Here is a 13,887-nt window from a genome sequence, read left to right as displayed (position 1 = left end):
CTCCCACCCATCAACATCCTGGGACTTTTATTGACTACAACTTAAATGAGCCAACCATAAATACTGAGGCTGCAAGAGCAGGTTAGAAGTTAGGAATTCTGTAACAGGTAACTCACCATTTGACTCCCCCAAAGCCTGTCCATCTGCATGGCATAAGCCAGGAGTGTGATAGAATACTCTGCCCTTGCCTGGATGAGTGCAGATCCAACAATACTCAGGAAGCTCAGCACTATCCGGGACACAGCAGTCTGCTAATTGGCACTCCATCAACCAGCTTAAACATTGACTCCTTCCACCACCAGCGCACAATGGCAAAAGTGTACAAGATGCATTGCAGCAACTTGCCATGGTTCCTTCAACATCACTTTCCAAACCTGTCATCTCTACCGCCTAGAAGGACATGGGTAGCAGTCACATGGGAACACCACCACTTGCAAGTTCCCATCTAAGTCTCACCACCCTATATCATCATTCCTTCATGGTCTTTGGGTCAGACACCTGGAACTTCCTCCTAACCGCACTGTGGACCCTGGCAATCTACCACCACCACCTCAGGGCAATTACGAATGGGCAACAAATGTTGACTTTGCCATTGACACTGACACCACATTAATTAATTTTTTTAAAAGTGCAATAAGTGATTGCCATATGTGGGATTTTAAATCTTATACTAGTAGAGACCCACAACACATTTGATGTCAAATTACTATACTTAACCAATTCTATTATTGCATTCACCCCTCCCATACACCACATCCTGCATGCCATCCCTTCCTCCCAGGCTGTCCCCTTTTACTCTCAAGTAGATGTGAACTGCATGGTACTGTAGTTTGCAGTTTCCTTTTGCCTCTAAGACCTAAGTCTACCTCACTTTGTACAGATAAAAGTACTTTTGCACCAATGACAAAGATCTTAATTAGGGAAAGGACAGTCTCCATTGGTTCCTGATGGTTGAGGGTCCACAGTACAAACTACCGGTTACTTGCCATTAATCATGCTAAATGGGTAGCATTATTCAGAGATGATGGCTGTTATGGGCAATATGTATGTCACTCTGGTGCTCTTCTGAGGTGAGGTTAGCTATTTAAAGGAAGCTATATTCAGCCCCTAAACCATGCTATGCCTGGCATTTGACTGCTTCATGTTGACACTCGAACTGAAGTATTTATGTATACTTTATGTCCCCTGTGGTTCTAGCTAAAATTCAATACCTGTTTTTCAGTGCGGAATGTAGATTTGAGAGGAACATTCATGCTATGTTTTCTGGACGATGGAGCTGGAATGGATTGCAGTAAGTAAATATCATCTTGATGTGATACTTGAGGATATGTACAGATAAGAGATGCAATTCAAACAGAGGTATAGCGTGAGATGAACTTTCTTTCTCCAAAGTAACTCTAGGTAAATAATTGCAGTGGAAGAGCAGTTTTTGCTAAAACATGTTGCATCAGACATATATGTTCACAATTCTTCTTGGGGCCAGGTTCTGGATTGAAGTGAAGGGAGGTGAGGAGCTTTAGCTACGGAAACAGGAAGTGCAAGGCAATGCTGACTGTTCAAGAGCAGCTGCCAATAGTGAATTTGATGGCTGTCAATTTTGGAAACAGCCAATAGTAGTTACTGTTCTGTAAATTCCAGTTAAATCCAGTTAATGGACTCCTGGCAACATAACAGCTTGGGATTTCTTTTGCTGCTGCAGTTTCTGGTTGCCCTTTTTCAATACTACAATGCTTGCAGTCTGCCATACAGTCCTAAATCCAGCTTTCTTTATTACACTGGCTAATAATTAAATTTGACATTTTTCCCGTCTCCAAAAATCCTGAGAATTGTTTCGATATATGGACAGGGTTGAATATGGGACATTTTTTGGTTCAATACCATGCAAAGGAAGTTTACAAAATTGCAGCCAGTCAATGCTAGAAAGGGGTGGGTTATTTCTTGCACAACTCAAGGCTACAAATTACTCTCTTTACAGTTGGATTAATTGCAGTGAAGTTAATTTAGTTAGGAACATTGGGTGAAATTTTGACTAGGGTTTCCAGAGTTTGCTCTTTAAGGGGCACTGGGGAAATGTAAATGAAGTTCAACAAGTATAAGGATTGCCTGCAATAATTTTGCACCAAGAATAAACTTGAAATTATATAGCCAGTGAATTATTTTTGAAGTGTCGCCGCTGTTATGTAGACAGTTAACAGAATTGATCACTGTCATTGCGATTTTAAAAATGTACCAATCTCAGTCACTGCTTTTGGTTGATAATGTAGTTGGTGAGACATGACTGTAGACCTTTTGTAAGACCTCAGTAACTATTTCCCCTTCTCCATTACTTTGGTGGTATGTCGGATGTAATCATTACCCCTGCATGGTCAATAAGTAATCACTGATAGTGCTCAAAATGCGATTTACAATTTTGGCACCATTGTCACCTTTGCTGTTTTGGTTAGTTCACATAAAGTTGATGGGGCAACGTCACTCTTGAGTTATGCTTGAAATTACCGCCTCATTCATGGACTTCAGTCTTTAAGCCCAGCCTCTTATCTAAGGCAGGAACATGTTGGGCGTCCCATATTCATAAGTAAAGCCGAACAGTAGTATTATCCTCAATACTGTGGTTCAGCAGTGTGACATTTTTCGACCTCTTGATGAGATGGAAGAACATGTTTGACAAGCTACGTTTTTCAGTAAATAACTTATTGCAATTTGGGCTTAATTGTTGGGTCTGAAGTTTGCTAAACTGTGTCAGCAGAGAGAGCAAAGTGCAAGTTTTAGTTCATCAGAAACTGCTCATGAAAATAGTAGGTTTACCAAACTGGTTCCTGGGATGGCAGGATTGACATATGAGGAGAGATTGAGTCGGTTAGGATTATATTCGCTGGAGTTCAGAAGAATGAAGGGGAATCTCATAGAAACCTATAAAATTCTAACAGGACTAGACAGGGTAGATGGAGGAAAGATGTTCCCGATGGTGGGGGAGCCCAGAACCAGGGGTCACAGTCTGAGGATATGGGGTAGACCATTTAGGACTCAGATGAGGAGAAATTTCTTCACCCAGAGAGAGGTGGAATTCACTACCACAAAGTAGTTGAGGCCAAAACATTGTATGTTTTCAAGAAGGAGTTAGATATAGCTCTTGGGGCAAAAGGATCAAAGGATATGGGGAGAAAGCGGGAGCAGACTATTGAGTTGGATGATCAGCCATGATTATAATGAATGGCGGAGCAGGCTCGAAGGGCCGATGGCTTACTCCTGCTCCTATTTTCTATGTATGTTTCTATGTATTGTAACCATGAATGTGAGAAAAGCTAGGATTTGGTGAGAACCTGAATTGTATTAGTCAGTGTGGTGGGCAGAAAATGAGTGATAAAAGAGCAGTACTCATGCTTTTTTAATGAATTTTAATTTTGTGAATGTTCTCTGCTCTAACTGACTCTTGGCTTCAAACTACAGGAAGGCAATATTTTATTTCCTCCCTGCTCCAAACTGGAGACAATTGATCTGTTTGCGCTAGGCAATCCCTGCCAGTAAGCAAAGGTGCCTCCTGATTGATTTCACTTACTGTTGAGGGGACTTGGAGATGCATTGTAGATTTCACAATGGTATGGCAGATGCTGAAAATCTTGGTGTGGATCTGCACACACAAGCATACTACTCCATGTGCGCTGGAGTTGTGTATGACTCTGCTTGAAAAGGGCATGTATTAATTGTAAAAACTAGTTTCCGCAGTTCTGCCCATGTATGAAAACCTTGCCCTTGCTGTCTCATGATAGCTTTACACTGGTGCTATACGAAGAACAAAGGCAGCCATGGTTTATTTCCCATTCCCAGCCACTAGCAAATTCTGACCATTGGTTATAATGTCATATTTTAGCTCACCTAAAACTTAATTTCAAGCTCCATTGGCTTGGCAAGCAACGATGGGTTGTGCAACTTTATTGATATAGGCCCACCATGATTTTGTCCTGCTGGAATTAGTGTCACATTTGCTGCTTAGTTTTTATTTTACAAGGACCTTTCTAAATTGTTTCTTCCCAATAGATGAGGCTGCCAGCGTCATCCAGTTTGGGAAATCTGCCAAAAGGACTCCAGAATCCACACAAATTGGGCAGTATGGAAACGGACTCAAGTCGTATGTTTTTCAATTTTCAGTGAATTCGTATTGTTATTTTGTGTTTTTATAATGCCTCTTAGTGAGGTGGTTACTGGATTGTTCTTGTGACATGACGGATACTGCTGAATGCTAGAGAAATGATTGTAGGGTCTTTGTATTTTCCTTTGCCTTTTCACAATTTAAGGAATATTTAAACAGTGGGAAAATTAAATGTTTTAAAGCAAAATTTCTCATCAACCTCCTTCTTTGAAACTGTTGATCCTGTAGCCGTGGAAAATTTCTGTAGTCATACACCTGCAACTTGCAAAACTTCAACAAAGCCACCACTGCACAGATAGGCATAGGCAAAATGCTTCAATTTGAACAACAGCTTGTGTTTAATGTAATCAACTGAGGGGAGAGAGGGGTGGGGTAGTGAACAGCAGATTTTGTTTTTAATAGATAAAGGAATAGATGTTGATCAGTGGAGTTAGAAATTGGGAGGAGCGATTAAAAGCTTGTCCGAAGAGATTTGTTTTCAAATTGAGAAGAGGGAGGTGGGGAATTTGAAGGAGTGGGATCAAAGCAGTTGAGCACACTCTGACTATGTTTGTTCAAGAGAGGTGGGATGCACAAAAGACCAGAGACTTGATACCCAAAGGCTGTGGAAGGTGATATAAGCCTGGAGGAAATTGCAGCAAAAAGATGAGGTGAGGCCATGGAGAGATGTAGGATACAAGGACACGAGTGATGAGCAAGCAAGACTTAGTATGGTTAATTTGACAGCATCTTGTTCCCTTGCAGCCTCTACCACTGTGAAGGATAAGAGTAAAAATGTTGTGGGAACATTGCCATCTCAAAGTAACAACCTATCCTGACAAAAATAATCAGCCATAAGAAGATAAATTCTTTAGCAGTGGATCTGAGGAGAACTAGGTTCACTAGATTGATTCCAGAGATGCGGGGCTTGTCTTACGAGGCGAGATTGAGCAGTTTAGGCCTATACTCGCTAGAGTTTAGAAGGAAGAGAGGAGATCTAATTGAGGTATATAAGATGCTAAAGGGGATAGACAAAGTAGACATGGAGCGGATGTTTCCCCTTGTGGGGCTTTCTAGAACGAGAGGCCATAGTTTTAGGCTAAGGGGTGGTAGATTTAAATCCGAGATGAGGAATTACTTTTCTCAAAGGGCATGAATCTGTGGAATTCACTACCTCAGAGTGTAGTGGATGCCGGGACGCTGAATACATCTCAGGAGGAGATAGACAGATTTTTAATTAGTAACGGGTTGAAAGATTATGGGGAGAGGGCAGGAAATTGGAGTTGAGGCTGAAGTGAGATCAGCCATGATCGTATTGAATGGCGGGGCAGGCATGAGGGGCTGAAGTGCCTACTCCTCCTAGTTCTTATGCATAGTTAATAACTACTGTTGTAGTTGTTGGGCATGTCAAAGAGCTAATGTTGAGTGAAACATAGACTGTTGTAAAATTTAAATATCTTGGGTTTTTCATTTCTGTCCCCTCTACGCAGTGGCTCAATGCGAATTGGGAAAGACTTTATTCTGTTCACAAAGAAAGAAGAGACGATGACCTGTGTTTTCCTCTCACGAACATTTCACGAAGAGGAAGGAATTGATGAGGTTTGTTTTTATTTTCAGACTAAACTATTCTAAATATTTGTCTTACTGTTGTCGTTCCCAATTTTTCCTTCTATTTCCTGACTCGAATAATAATTTTTTTAAGGGTGAGATCAAATGTTGTGCACTGAATGATCCCACGCCTGTCCTCCCCTAATTTCCACATCTGTTCGCTCACCTGCTGTGGTCAGTGAGTGAGGATCGGAACTCTGTCTGTTTCTCCTATCTCAAACCTAGGGAGCTGAAGGCCATTTTAATACCCCTATTGCCAGTCAAGCTGAGGTGAAGTAATTCTGTATGGACCAGGAATTGAACTGGGGAACTTCTGGTCAATATCATGCTGCCTTCACCAGTAGGGAAGTTTCCATATCTTATGCTTAATAACTCATGCACACACAGGTGGGGGTGATAATGTCCTGAATACATTATCTGTGCGTGTTTCATTTTAATGACGCATGTTTTTTTTTGGGGGGGGCAAAAAGGTAATAGTTCCACTTCCAACATGGAATTCCAGAACCAGAGAGCCCATCACTGACAACCCTGAGAAATTTGCCATCGAAACAGAACTTATCTACAAGTATTCGCCGTTCAAATCCGAGTCGGAGGTCATGGAGCAGTTTGATAAAATCAAAGAGAGCAATGGTAAGGACCTTGTAATTTGGCAGCAATTGCAACACAAAAGACGTATTTACAGTTTAATAGTTTCTATTGCAAAATGAAATGTTCCAAGTGCTTTGTAGGAGGAGTGATGAGCACCAAAAAGGAAATAGAGGCAAAGTTAGGCATAGTGACCAAAGAGGACTAAAGCAGAATTTGGGTACGAGAACTTGTGCCACTGGCAAACAGAAAAACAGCTGAGAAACAGTTGACCGGAACTAGAAGGCGTGAATTTGAATCCAGGACTGCAGAAGGTGGTGATGTTAAATAAGAGGGTGAGGAATTTGAAATTGATAACACTGGTGCTGGATAGGGGTTATAATGGCTTCAAAGAATTGGGGTAACCTGGAGGAGAAACTCATCCAGCATTCTAGCTCTTGACTGGAAAGTGAGCTTGTCGATGTTAGAATGCAGGCTCAAAGTTACCACGAAGTTCTGCAAAATCTTTATATTGGTGTGGTCCAAATTGGAAAACTCCTGTTTTTTTAATATTTTGAATGCTATAACAATAGATAAAAGAATGATTGGGGGCTGTAGGATTGGAGTGTGGTGTGGTACTTTTTAAATCTTTGGACTCCCCGTTGGATCACAGTGGCCTTTTATTGTCTTTCACATTTGTGTTCTGAGAGTTTTACTTCTTCTCTGACCCTTTTATTTGAAAATGAAAAATCCATGGAGATCCCATAATGGTCCAATTGGTAAGTGCACTATGTAACATTAGCCTGAAGTCACATAAATTCAAATTTTCCAAATTCTCAGTAAAAGAAAATTGTGCCAGAGGACTGGAGGACACCAAATGGGAAGCCCCCTTCGAAAAAGTGTAGATGATACATTTAGCCTTAGTTATAAACTACTAGGCTGCTGGAGACAGCGCTACAGAAACCAAGCACCCTTCTGCTGGTGTATGCTACCATCTTTTGAAAGGTGCTTGTGCAGGGAACCCCTGCGTGCACGGAAGCAACTGATTCGGCACTGTACTGGCATCACAGCCCTACTGGCCAATGTGATGCCCATATTCAGATTTGGACTGAGCAGGTCTGTTGGATGAATTCGCACGTTACTCCACAAAGATCGTGTTTAGCTGCAAGTTGGACCCTGCCCCAGTGCTATTTAAAGAGTCACTCATCAAATTGCAGGTAAGATGGTTTTTGACTTACTTTTGTTTAGGCTGAATTTGTGGAAGTATATGCTGTGAATTTGGAGTTGGTGTTTGGCTGTTGGTGCTTATAATTAGGAAGGACAGGAATTCCTAACCTGTGTATGTAGGTTTTTGCAACTGTGCCTCTTGGTCTGCAACATGACCTGGCCAATGAGTAGAGGATGCAGAGCAGTGAAACCCTGCATGGAGGAAAAAGGGGGATTCTACACGGAAGGCTGTACCTGAGAAATTTTGACCGGGCAGTTCTCCTACCTCAATCTCACCCAGGAGCAATGCCTGAAGTGCCTAGGGTCAACAAGGTGGTGGTGACTGAACTCAGCCACTTCTGTAACTCAAACTGGAGCCTCACACTAGGGTGAGGACAGTCCTGCAAGTGGCTGTGAAGGTCACTGTTTCCCTCAACTTTAATGCATCTGAATTCTTCCAGGTGGGATTGGGAGATGTTGCTGACATTTCTCAGAATGCTGTCTATCACAGCATCTGGGAGGTGACTAAGGCCATATACACCAGGTGAAAGGGTTTCAATGTCGTCTTACTTAGGAGGGACAAGCAGCAGGATGAGAAGGCACATGGCTTTGCTAGGGTAGCAGGATTCCTGATGATGCAAGGTGCCATTGATGTACCAATGTGGCTCTGTGGGGTCCCCATGCCAGTGGGCAGTGTCAGGAACCACAGGGACTTCCATTCAATAAATGTGCAGTTGGCTTGTGACCACTCCGAGAATCTAAATGCCAATTATCCTGGCAGCAGCCACAATTCGTTTATCCTGCATCAATTAGCCATACCCACCATCTTTGGGCCTCTTATAAAGGACAAAAACTGGTTGCTGGGGGGCTTCTCTCTCTAAACTTGGCTGATGACATGCAAGCAGAGCGGGCCACTTGGAACATTGTCAAGCAGGCAGTCAGCTTTCTCACATAATGGTTCTGCTGTCTTGACCACTCTGGGGAGCACTGGAGTAGAGTCCAGAGAGGGTCTAGAAATTTGTGGTGCCCACTGCATCCTCCACAACCTCATCATTATGAGGGCACAGCAATTAGTTCCAGGGATCTGGAGATCATCTTGGAAGGAGGCGGCATCCTGGATCCCTTGTAACCAGACGGCTGTCAAAAAAAGCAGATTATTAGATTCTGCTTTCACAGAGACAACTTCCCCAGCTCATCATGAACACACTATTCCCCACGGTCACATGATTCAGAGATGCTCCATTACAGCATTCCCTTGGCCACTGTCCAGCAATCAACTCCATCAATAGAAGTCTTTGCATAAAATCTTTACACAATGACACATCCAATAATCCATATAAAATTGAACTATTCACTTGTGCGTTTTCTTGATGCCTGTCTTGGTCACTTTGCCGATCCAAGTGCTCCTATACCAGGCTACCCCAGTAGCCACAGCATGCCTGGCGGGTGACTGTAGATGGCCTTGCAGGATACCTTTAAGCAGTTCTGGACCTAGAAGGCCCAGTTTTGGACTGTAGTGCTTCAACATACGTGGCAGCAGTCTGGGTTAGCTGGCTGAGAGGAAACAGCAAGTGCACTAATGGAAGTGTGAATGTTGTCATCCTGAGAAAGGGTAGCAGGTTCATCCTCCTTGGTGTTACTGCCACTCCCTGGGGAGCAGCACCTCCGCAATCCCAGTGATCTGTTTTAAGGACAGATTGCTTAGAGCCTGCACACCTGTATGTGCATGGTGCTGAGCACGGATCTCATGACCTCAGTTTGAGTTTCCACTGCAGCGCTAAAAGCTTCATGGTCACACCGTCTGTAGCTTTCAATTTGTGGCAGATGTCAGGATGAGTATGAGTTGGGAGTTGAGAAGGGAAATAAGATTATAACTCACTGTTGTCCTTGATGTTCTCGGAGCTATCAGATGCCATGGGATCTGTTGCTGCCAGCCCCATGATCCTGAGCGCCATCTCTGTCATCGGGATGAGTGAATGGAGTCATGGCAGCCCCACTGAATCCTCTGATCCCTCCTGTTATGTGTGCCCTGCTGATGTCAGTGACTATATGGCACAATGTCTAGGTGATGTGCATCTATTACATAATAGCTTGAGGCCTGTGAAAACTCTGACACTGGCATCAGTGGCAGGCATGCGTGGGTGGAGTGAAGTATGTGAATGTTAGGTGTGAGGCCTGAGTGCTGCTAGATGAGTGATAGGGGTGTGGTGTAGTGGATACTGAGAGGCGAGTGTTTTGGTGGGTATTGGATGTGATGTGAAGATTTATTCACTCAGCTTGACTTTGTAAGGTCATCAAATTCCATACAATGACCTGTCTGGCCACTTGCTCACATTCCTTTTAAGGCATCCTCCTCGTCTCCACCGAGGAAGGCCTCTCTCCTGTCCACCTACATCATTAGTACCTCCAGAATGGCATCTGTAAATCTTGGAGCCCCTTTCCCTGCGTTGGTGCTCCATTATCTTTCACCTTGGATGTTTCTGTTTAAACTAGAACAGATATTAAGCTTGCACGCTCTTAGACCTGTCCTCATCCTCCGCACTGTGCCTGCTGCCAGTAGTGTACCTTGTGTCTGGCTGCAGGTCACAATTACGGTAACGAGGCATCATGAAGTTTGCAGCCTGCCTACCTCCAACAAAAAAAATCATGTCCCCTGCTTCCAATTAATGGTGCGGATGAATTTTCAACCCCCTCTTTTATGGATTGAAAGTGCCCAGAGAAATAAATTAATCAGGACCAGTCAATGTGGAATGCTTTGGAAAAATAATAAATAAATAAATAAAATATAGTGGATATGAATTTTGAAAACAGTTGATAGGGTACCATGTAAGAGGCAGTTGGTAAAGATCAAAGCATATGGAATTCAAGGGAATGTGGGCATGTGATAGATGCTTTCAAGGCAGAAAGCAAAATATAGGGACTAAAAGATGTTTCTTGAACAGGAAAGATATGATTGGTGATCACAACACAGAACACTAATGAGGATACGACTGATCTGGATTGAAGAAATTTGTTGATAACCAACAACCCCCAATTTTGTGTTATGGCAACTTTCAGAAGAATGTGAAAGATTGCCAGAGGATATAGGTAGCGTAGCGAGATGAGAGATTTTGGAAGTAAGAATGGAGGGCGGGGGGGGTAGAATTATGCAAAGGTCTCAAATAGAGGAACTTGGTGTGCGGATACGGGAAAAAGATACGTGCAAAGTTTCAAATAGAGGAACTCAGTGTGCAGACACAGGCTGTTAAAGGTGATAACGTGAGTAGACAACATTTCTAAAAAGGAAACTACTGATTTTGTAACTTCTGGCATTGAGTGCAAAAGGTAGGAAGTGTGCTGAATTTTATAATAGAAATAGGAATGTTAACGGTATGATGAGCACGCAAGAAAGTGGTATTAGCGTAGGTGGATTGTGGAGAAAAACATTGCAGAGGTTAAGTGGCCTGTTTCTGTGGTGTAACATTCTATGATTCTTTAATAAATAGTTTATGAATTGCTGAGGAAGCTTTAAAGAATGTATTCTAAGTTTGTGATAGAGCAAGTGTTAATGAAGGATTATCTGAAATGCATATTTATTTAATCCTATTCTGCATTTTGAACAGTTTTTAATCCTTTGCAGGGACTTTGGTGATAGTTTATAACCTTAAACTGATGGATAATGGGGAACCAGAACTGGATGCTATCTCTGATCCTACTGATATCCTGATGGCAGGACCACAACTTGAAGGAGTGTAAGTAATTAGTCTGAGGCACTATGGGGACATTTGGATTGGGAAAGAGAAACCACTTTAAACAAGCAGATTAGTTCATAATAAGCAAAGTCACTTTGTAATAAAAAAAAAGTCTTATTGACAACACGACTCAACCTCAGAAGTAATGAAACTCGCTGTGAAATGGAGTTTGCAACTTCAAGTAATAGGTCTGAAGTATAAACCCATGTGGTTAAATATAGGACACAGTATCAAAATATTGCTGTGCATAAAACATTGGACAAAGTCCCACTGCTGAAGAGTGATTTATCTAGATTTATTGCCCATTTCCAAGGAGAACTTGGATTCTGCGATCTTTTGTGCTATCCAGAAGTGGAAATAGAACTTAAAACAGTTATTTACTAAAATACATTGACACACCGGTCCAACTTAAATTGGGCCTTCTAGTTTGTGGTTATCCCAATAGTTAATCAATTTGATGTGGACCTTTCAGACATTTTATATATTCATATTTGAAAATCACAGAAGTAAAAGAGATGGTGCCAAAATCTAAAGACATGGTTCTCAGGCTACTGTCAACAGGTAATAGAATTGTAAAGACAAATGAGGGGTTTGCCTCTTTTCTTTCCACCCTCCCCCCTTTCAGTTCACTGTAAGAAGATGGTGAGGAAAAAAGTTCCAACTGTAAATTTCTATTAAAATATTTTTTTAAAACGACCTTACATATTAACTTGATGCCTCTCTCTTTGTAATGCTGCTCTGGACATAGTCACTGAGAAGTGTTTATGGGAGGATCCCCGTGTTGCCCTTTGCCCTTTCTCCTTGCCCCTCCCTGCACCCATTTCAGCTCATTGACGTTATTAAATTACCGTGGGAGTGATCCAACAATTTAGCTTTGCACATGCAAGGATTTGCCCAAAATTTTCCCTAATGGGTAAGTTTCTGTTCTTGGAAACTGGTTCACTTAGCCTCCTAACTAAGATGGGGTTTCAAGTGAGCAGACAGCTGGTCACTGAAGATTACAGTGATATTGCAAGCGACTAAGAATTTTTTTGTCCTAATGGAAATATCTATTTTATAGAAAACCAGAGCGGCGCTCCTTCAGGGCATACACAGCTGTACTGTACATCGACCCTAGGATGAGAATTTTTATCCAGGGTCACAAGGTCCGAACGAAACGACTCTCCTGCTGCTTGTTTAGGCCCAGGTAAATAGAGGAACCTTTGCGTCAAAGAGAAATTGCATCTACAATAGTGCCTTTTACTATCTCAGGATGGCCTAAACTCTCACAGCCAATTAAGTACGGCGCAGTTGCTGTCATGGTGCGGTCGCTGTCAGGGTAAAGGTGGTGATTAGTTTATACACAGCAACTTCCCACAAACATCAATGTGATATTGAGCTGATAATTTGTTTTTAATGATGTTGGTTGAGAGATGAGTTTGACCAGAACATCGGTGAGAAATCTTTGCTCTTTTCAAATTAGTAGCTTAGGATCTTTTACATCTGTTTGAGAGGGCGGATATGCGGTCTCAGTTTAACATCTCATCTGAAAGACGGAACCTCTTGACATTGTAGCATTCTCTCAGTACTGCATTGGAATGTCGGCCAAGATTTTGAGCTCAGATCACTGGAGTGAGATTTGAACCCACACTTCGACTCGTATAGGTATACAGAAACAACGATTGAATGGAGTTGAGGTACAATTCAGCTGTGATTTAATTGAATGATAGAACAGGTTTGAGGAGCTGAATGGCCTACTCCAGTTCCTATGTCCTTATGAGCAAAGGCAGCATTTGTTTGTGAATGGGACTTTCTTTACATTTGGGGGCCAAACCTACACTGAAGCCAAAGCAATATCAGCTAATAGCTTTAAGATATTGCATTAATGATCATGCTAGTTAAACTTAATTTTTATATGTAAATTTGAATTACAAAATACTTTTTGTATATGGCTTTTGCATAGGCCATTTCAAGTTTATGCACCTTGGTCTGTGCTCTGATTAACTTCTCTTCCTTTCACAGAATGTACAAGTATACATCAAATCGCTTTAAGACCCGTGCAGAACAGGAAGTGAAAAAAGCTGAGCATCTAATGAAAATAGGTATGTTTGAACAAGGAGAATAATTTTTAACATTTTTCCATTGCATCATTTTTGAAGGATGTTAAATGTTATTATAAATATTAAAGAATTGGAAATGTTTTTCACAGTGGCACTTTCTTAATTTCTTTGCTAAATGCAAGCCCTGGGGTGGAAGTTAACTATATTAGTCAACTATATCCCAAGTTAAGTTCTGGCTTGTACTGAATTCAGTGATTTCAGCTGGAGATGAGACACTGGGATATTTTTGATCTGGGGAGCAGGAAGGGTTCCTGCTTCGGTCCCCATCTGCTGAGGTTCAGTGTTGAAAGTACTAATACTTCACATGCCATTTTTGATCAGAATCTAAACTGCTATCAGTGGGATACTTGACTGTGGGCAGGGAGAAATTGTAGATGATTTAATTCCTGCCCTCATCTGACACCTTCATGAGCACATTACTAGCTGAGCGATGCTGGACAGTGAAGTAGTATGGAAAATTTTGTCTTTTTTCATAAATCCCTTCCTCATTTGAGGGTGCTAATGCCAATTGTATAACACAACATAGAACAAGGATAAACCTGAGGAGCTTCCT

At 41.9% G+C, this 13,887-nt stretch overlaps 1 protein-coding gene across 1 annotated transcript in view; it reads left to right on the top strand.

The window, feature by feature from the left end:
* Positions 1-13,887, top strand: part of morc2 (MORC family CW-type zinc finger 2) — an 86,731-nt gene that overhangs the window by 23,478 nt on the left and 49,366 nt on the right. Inside the window, exons 4-10 of the mRNA XM_078554365.1 lie at positions 1,223-1,291; positions 4,036-4,126; positions 5,617-5,725; positions 6,205-6,364; positions 11,124-11,235; positions 12,296-12,421; positions 13,237-13,316. Coding sequence (XP_078410491.1) covers positions 1,223-1,291; positions 4,036-4,126; positions 5,617-5,725; positions 6,205-6,364; positions 11,124-11,235; positions 12,296-12,421; positions 13,237-13,316 — 747 coding nt within the window. The remainder of the gene's footprint in view (positions 1-1,222; positions 1,292-4,035; positions 4,127-5,616; positions 5,726-6,204; positions 6,365-11,123; positions 11,236-12,295; positions 12,422-13,236; positions 13,317-13,887) is intronic.

Source organism: Cetorhinus maximus, chromosome 12 (assembly GCF_964194155.1).
Source record: "Cetorhinus maximus chromosome 12, sCetMax3.hap1.1, whole genome shotgun sequence".
Lineage (NCBI taxonomy): Eukaryota > Metazoa > Chordata > Chondrichthyes > Lamniformes > Cetorhinidae > Cetorhinus > Cetorhinus maximus.
Note: the sequence above shows the minus strand (reverse complement) of the source record. Positions and strands in the feature narration are given on the sequence as shown.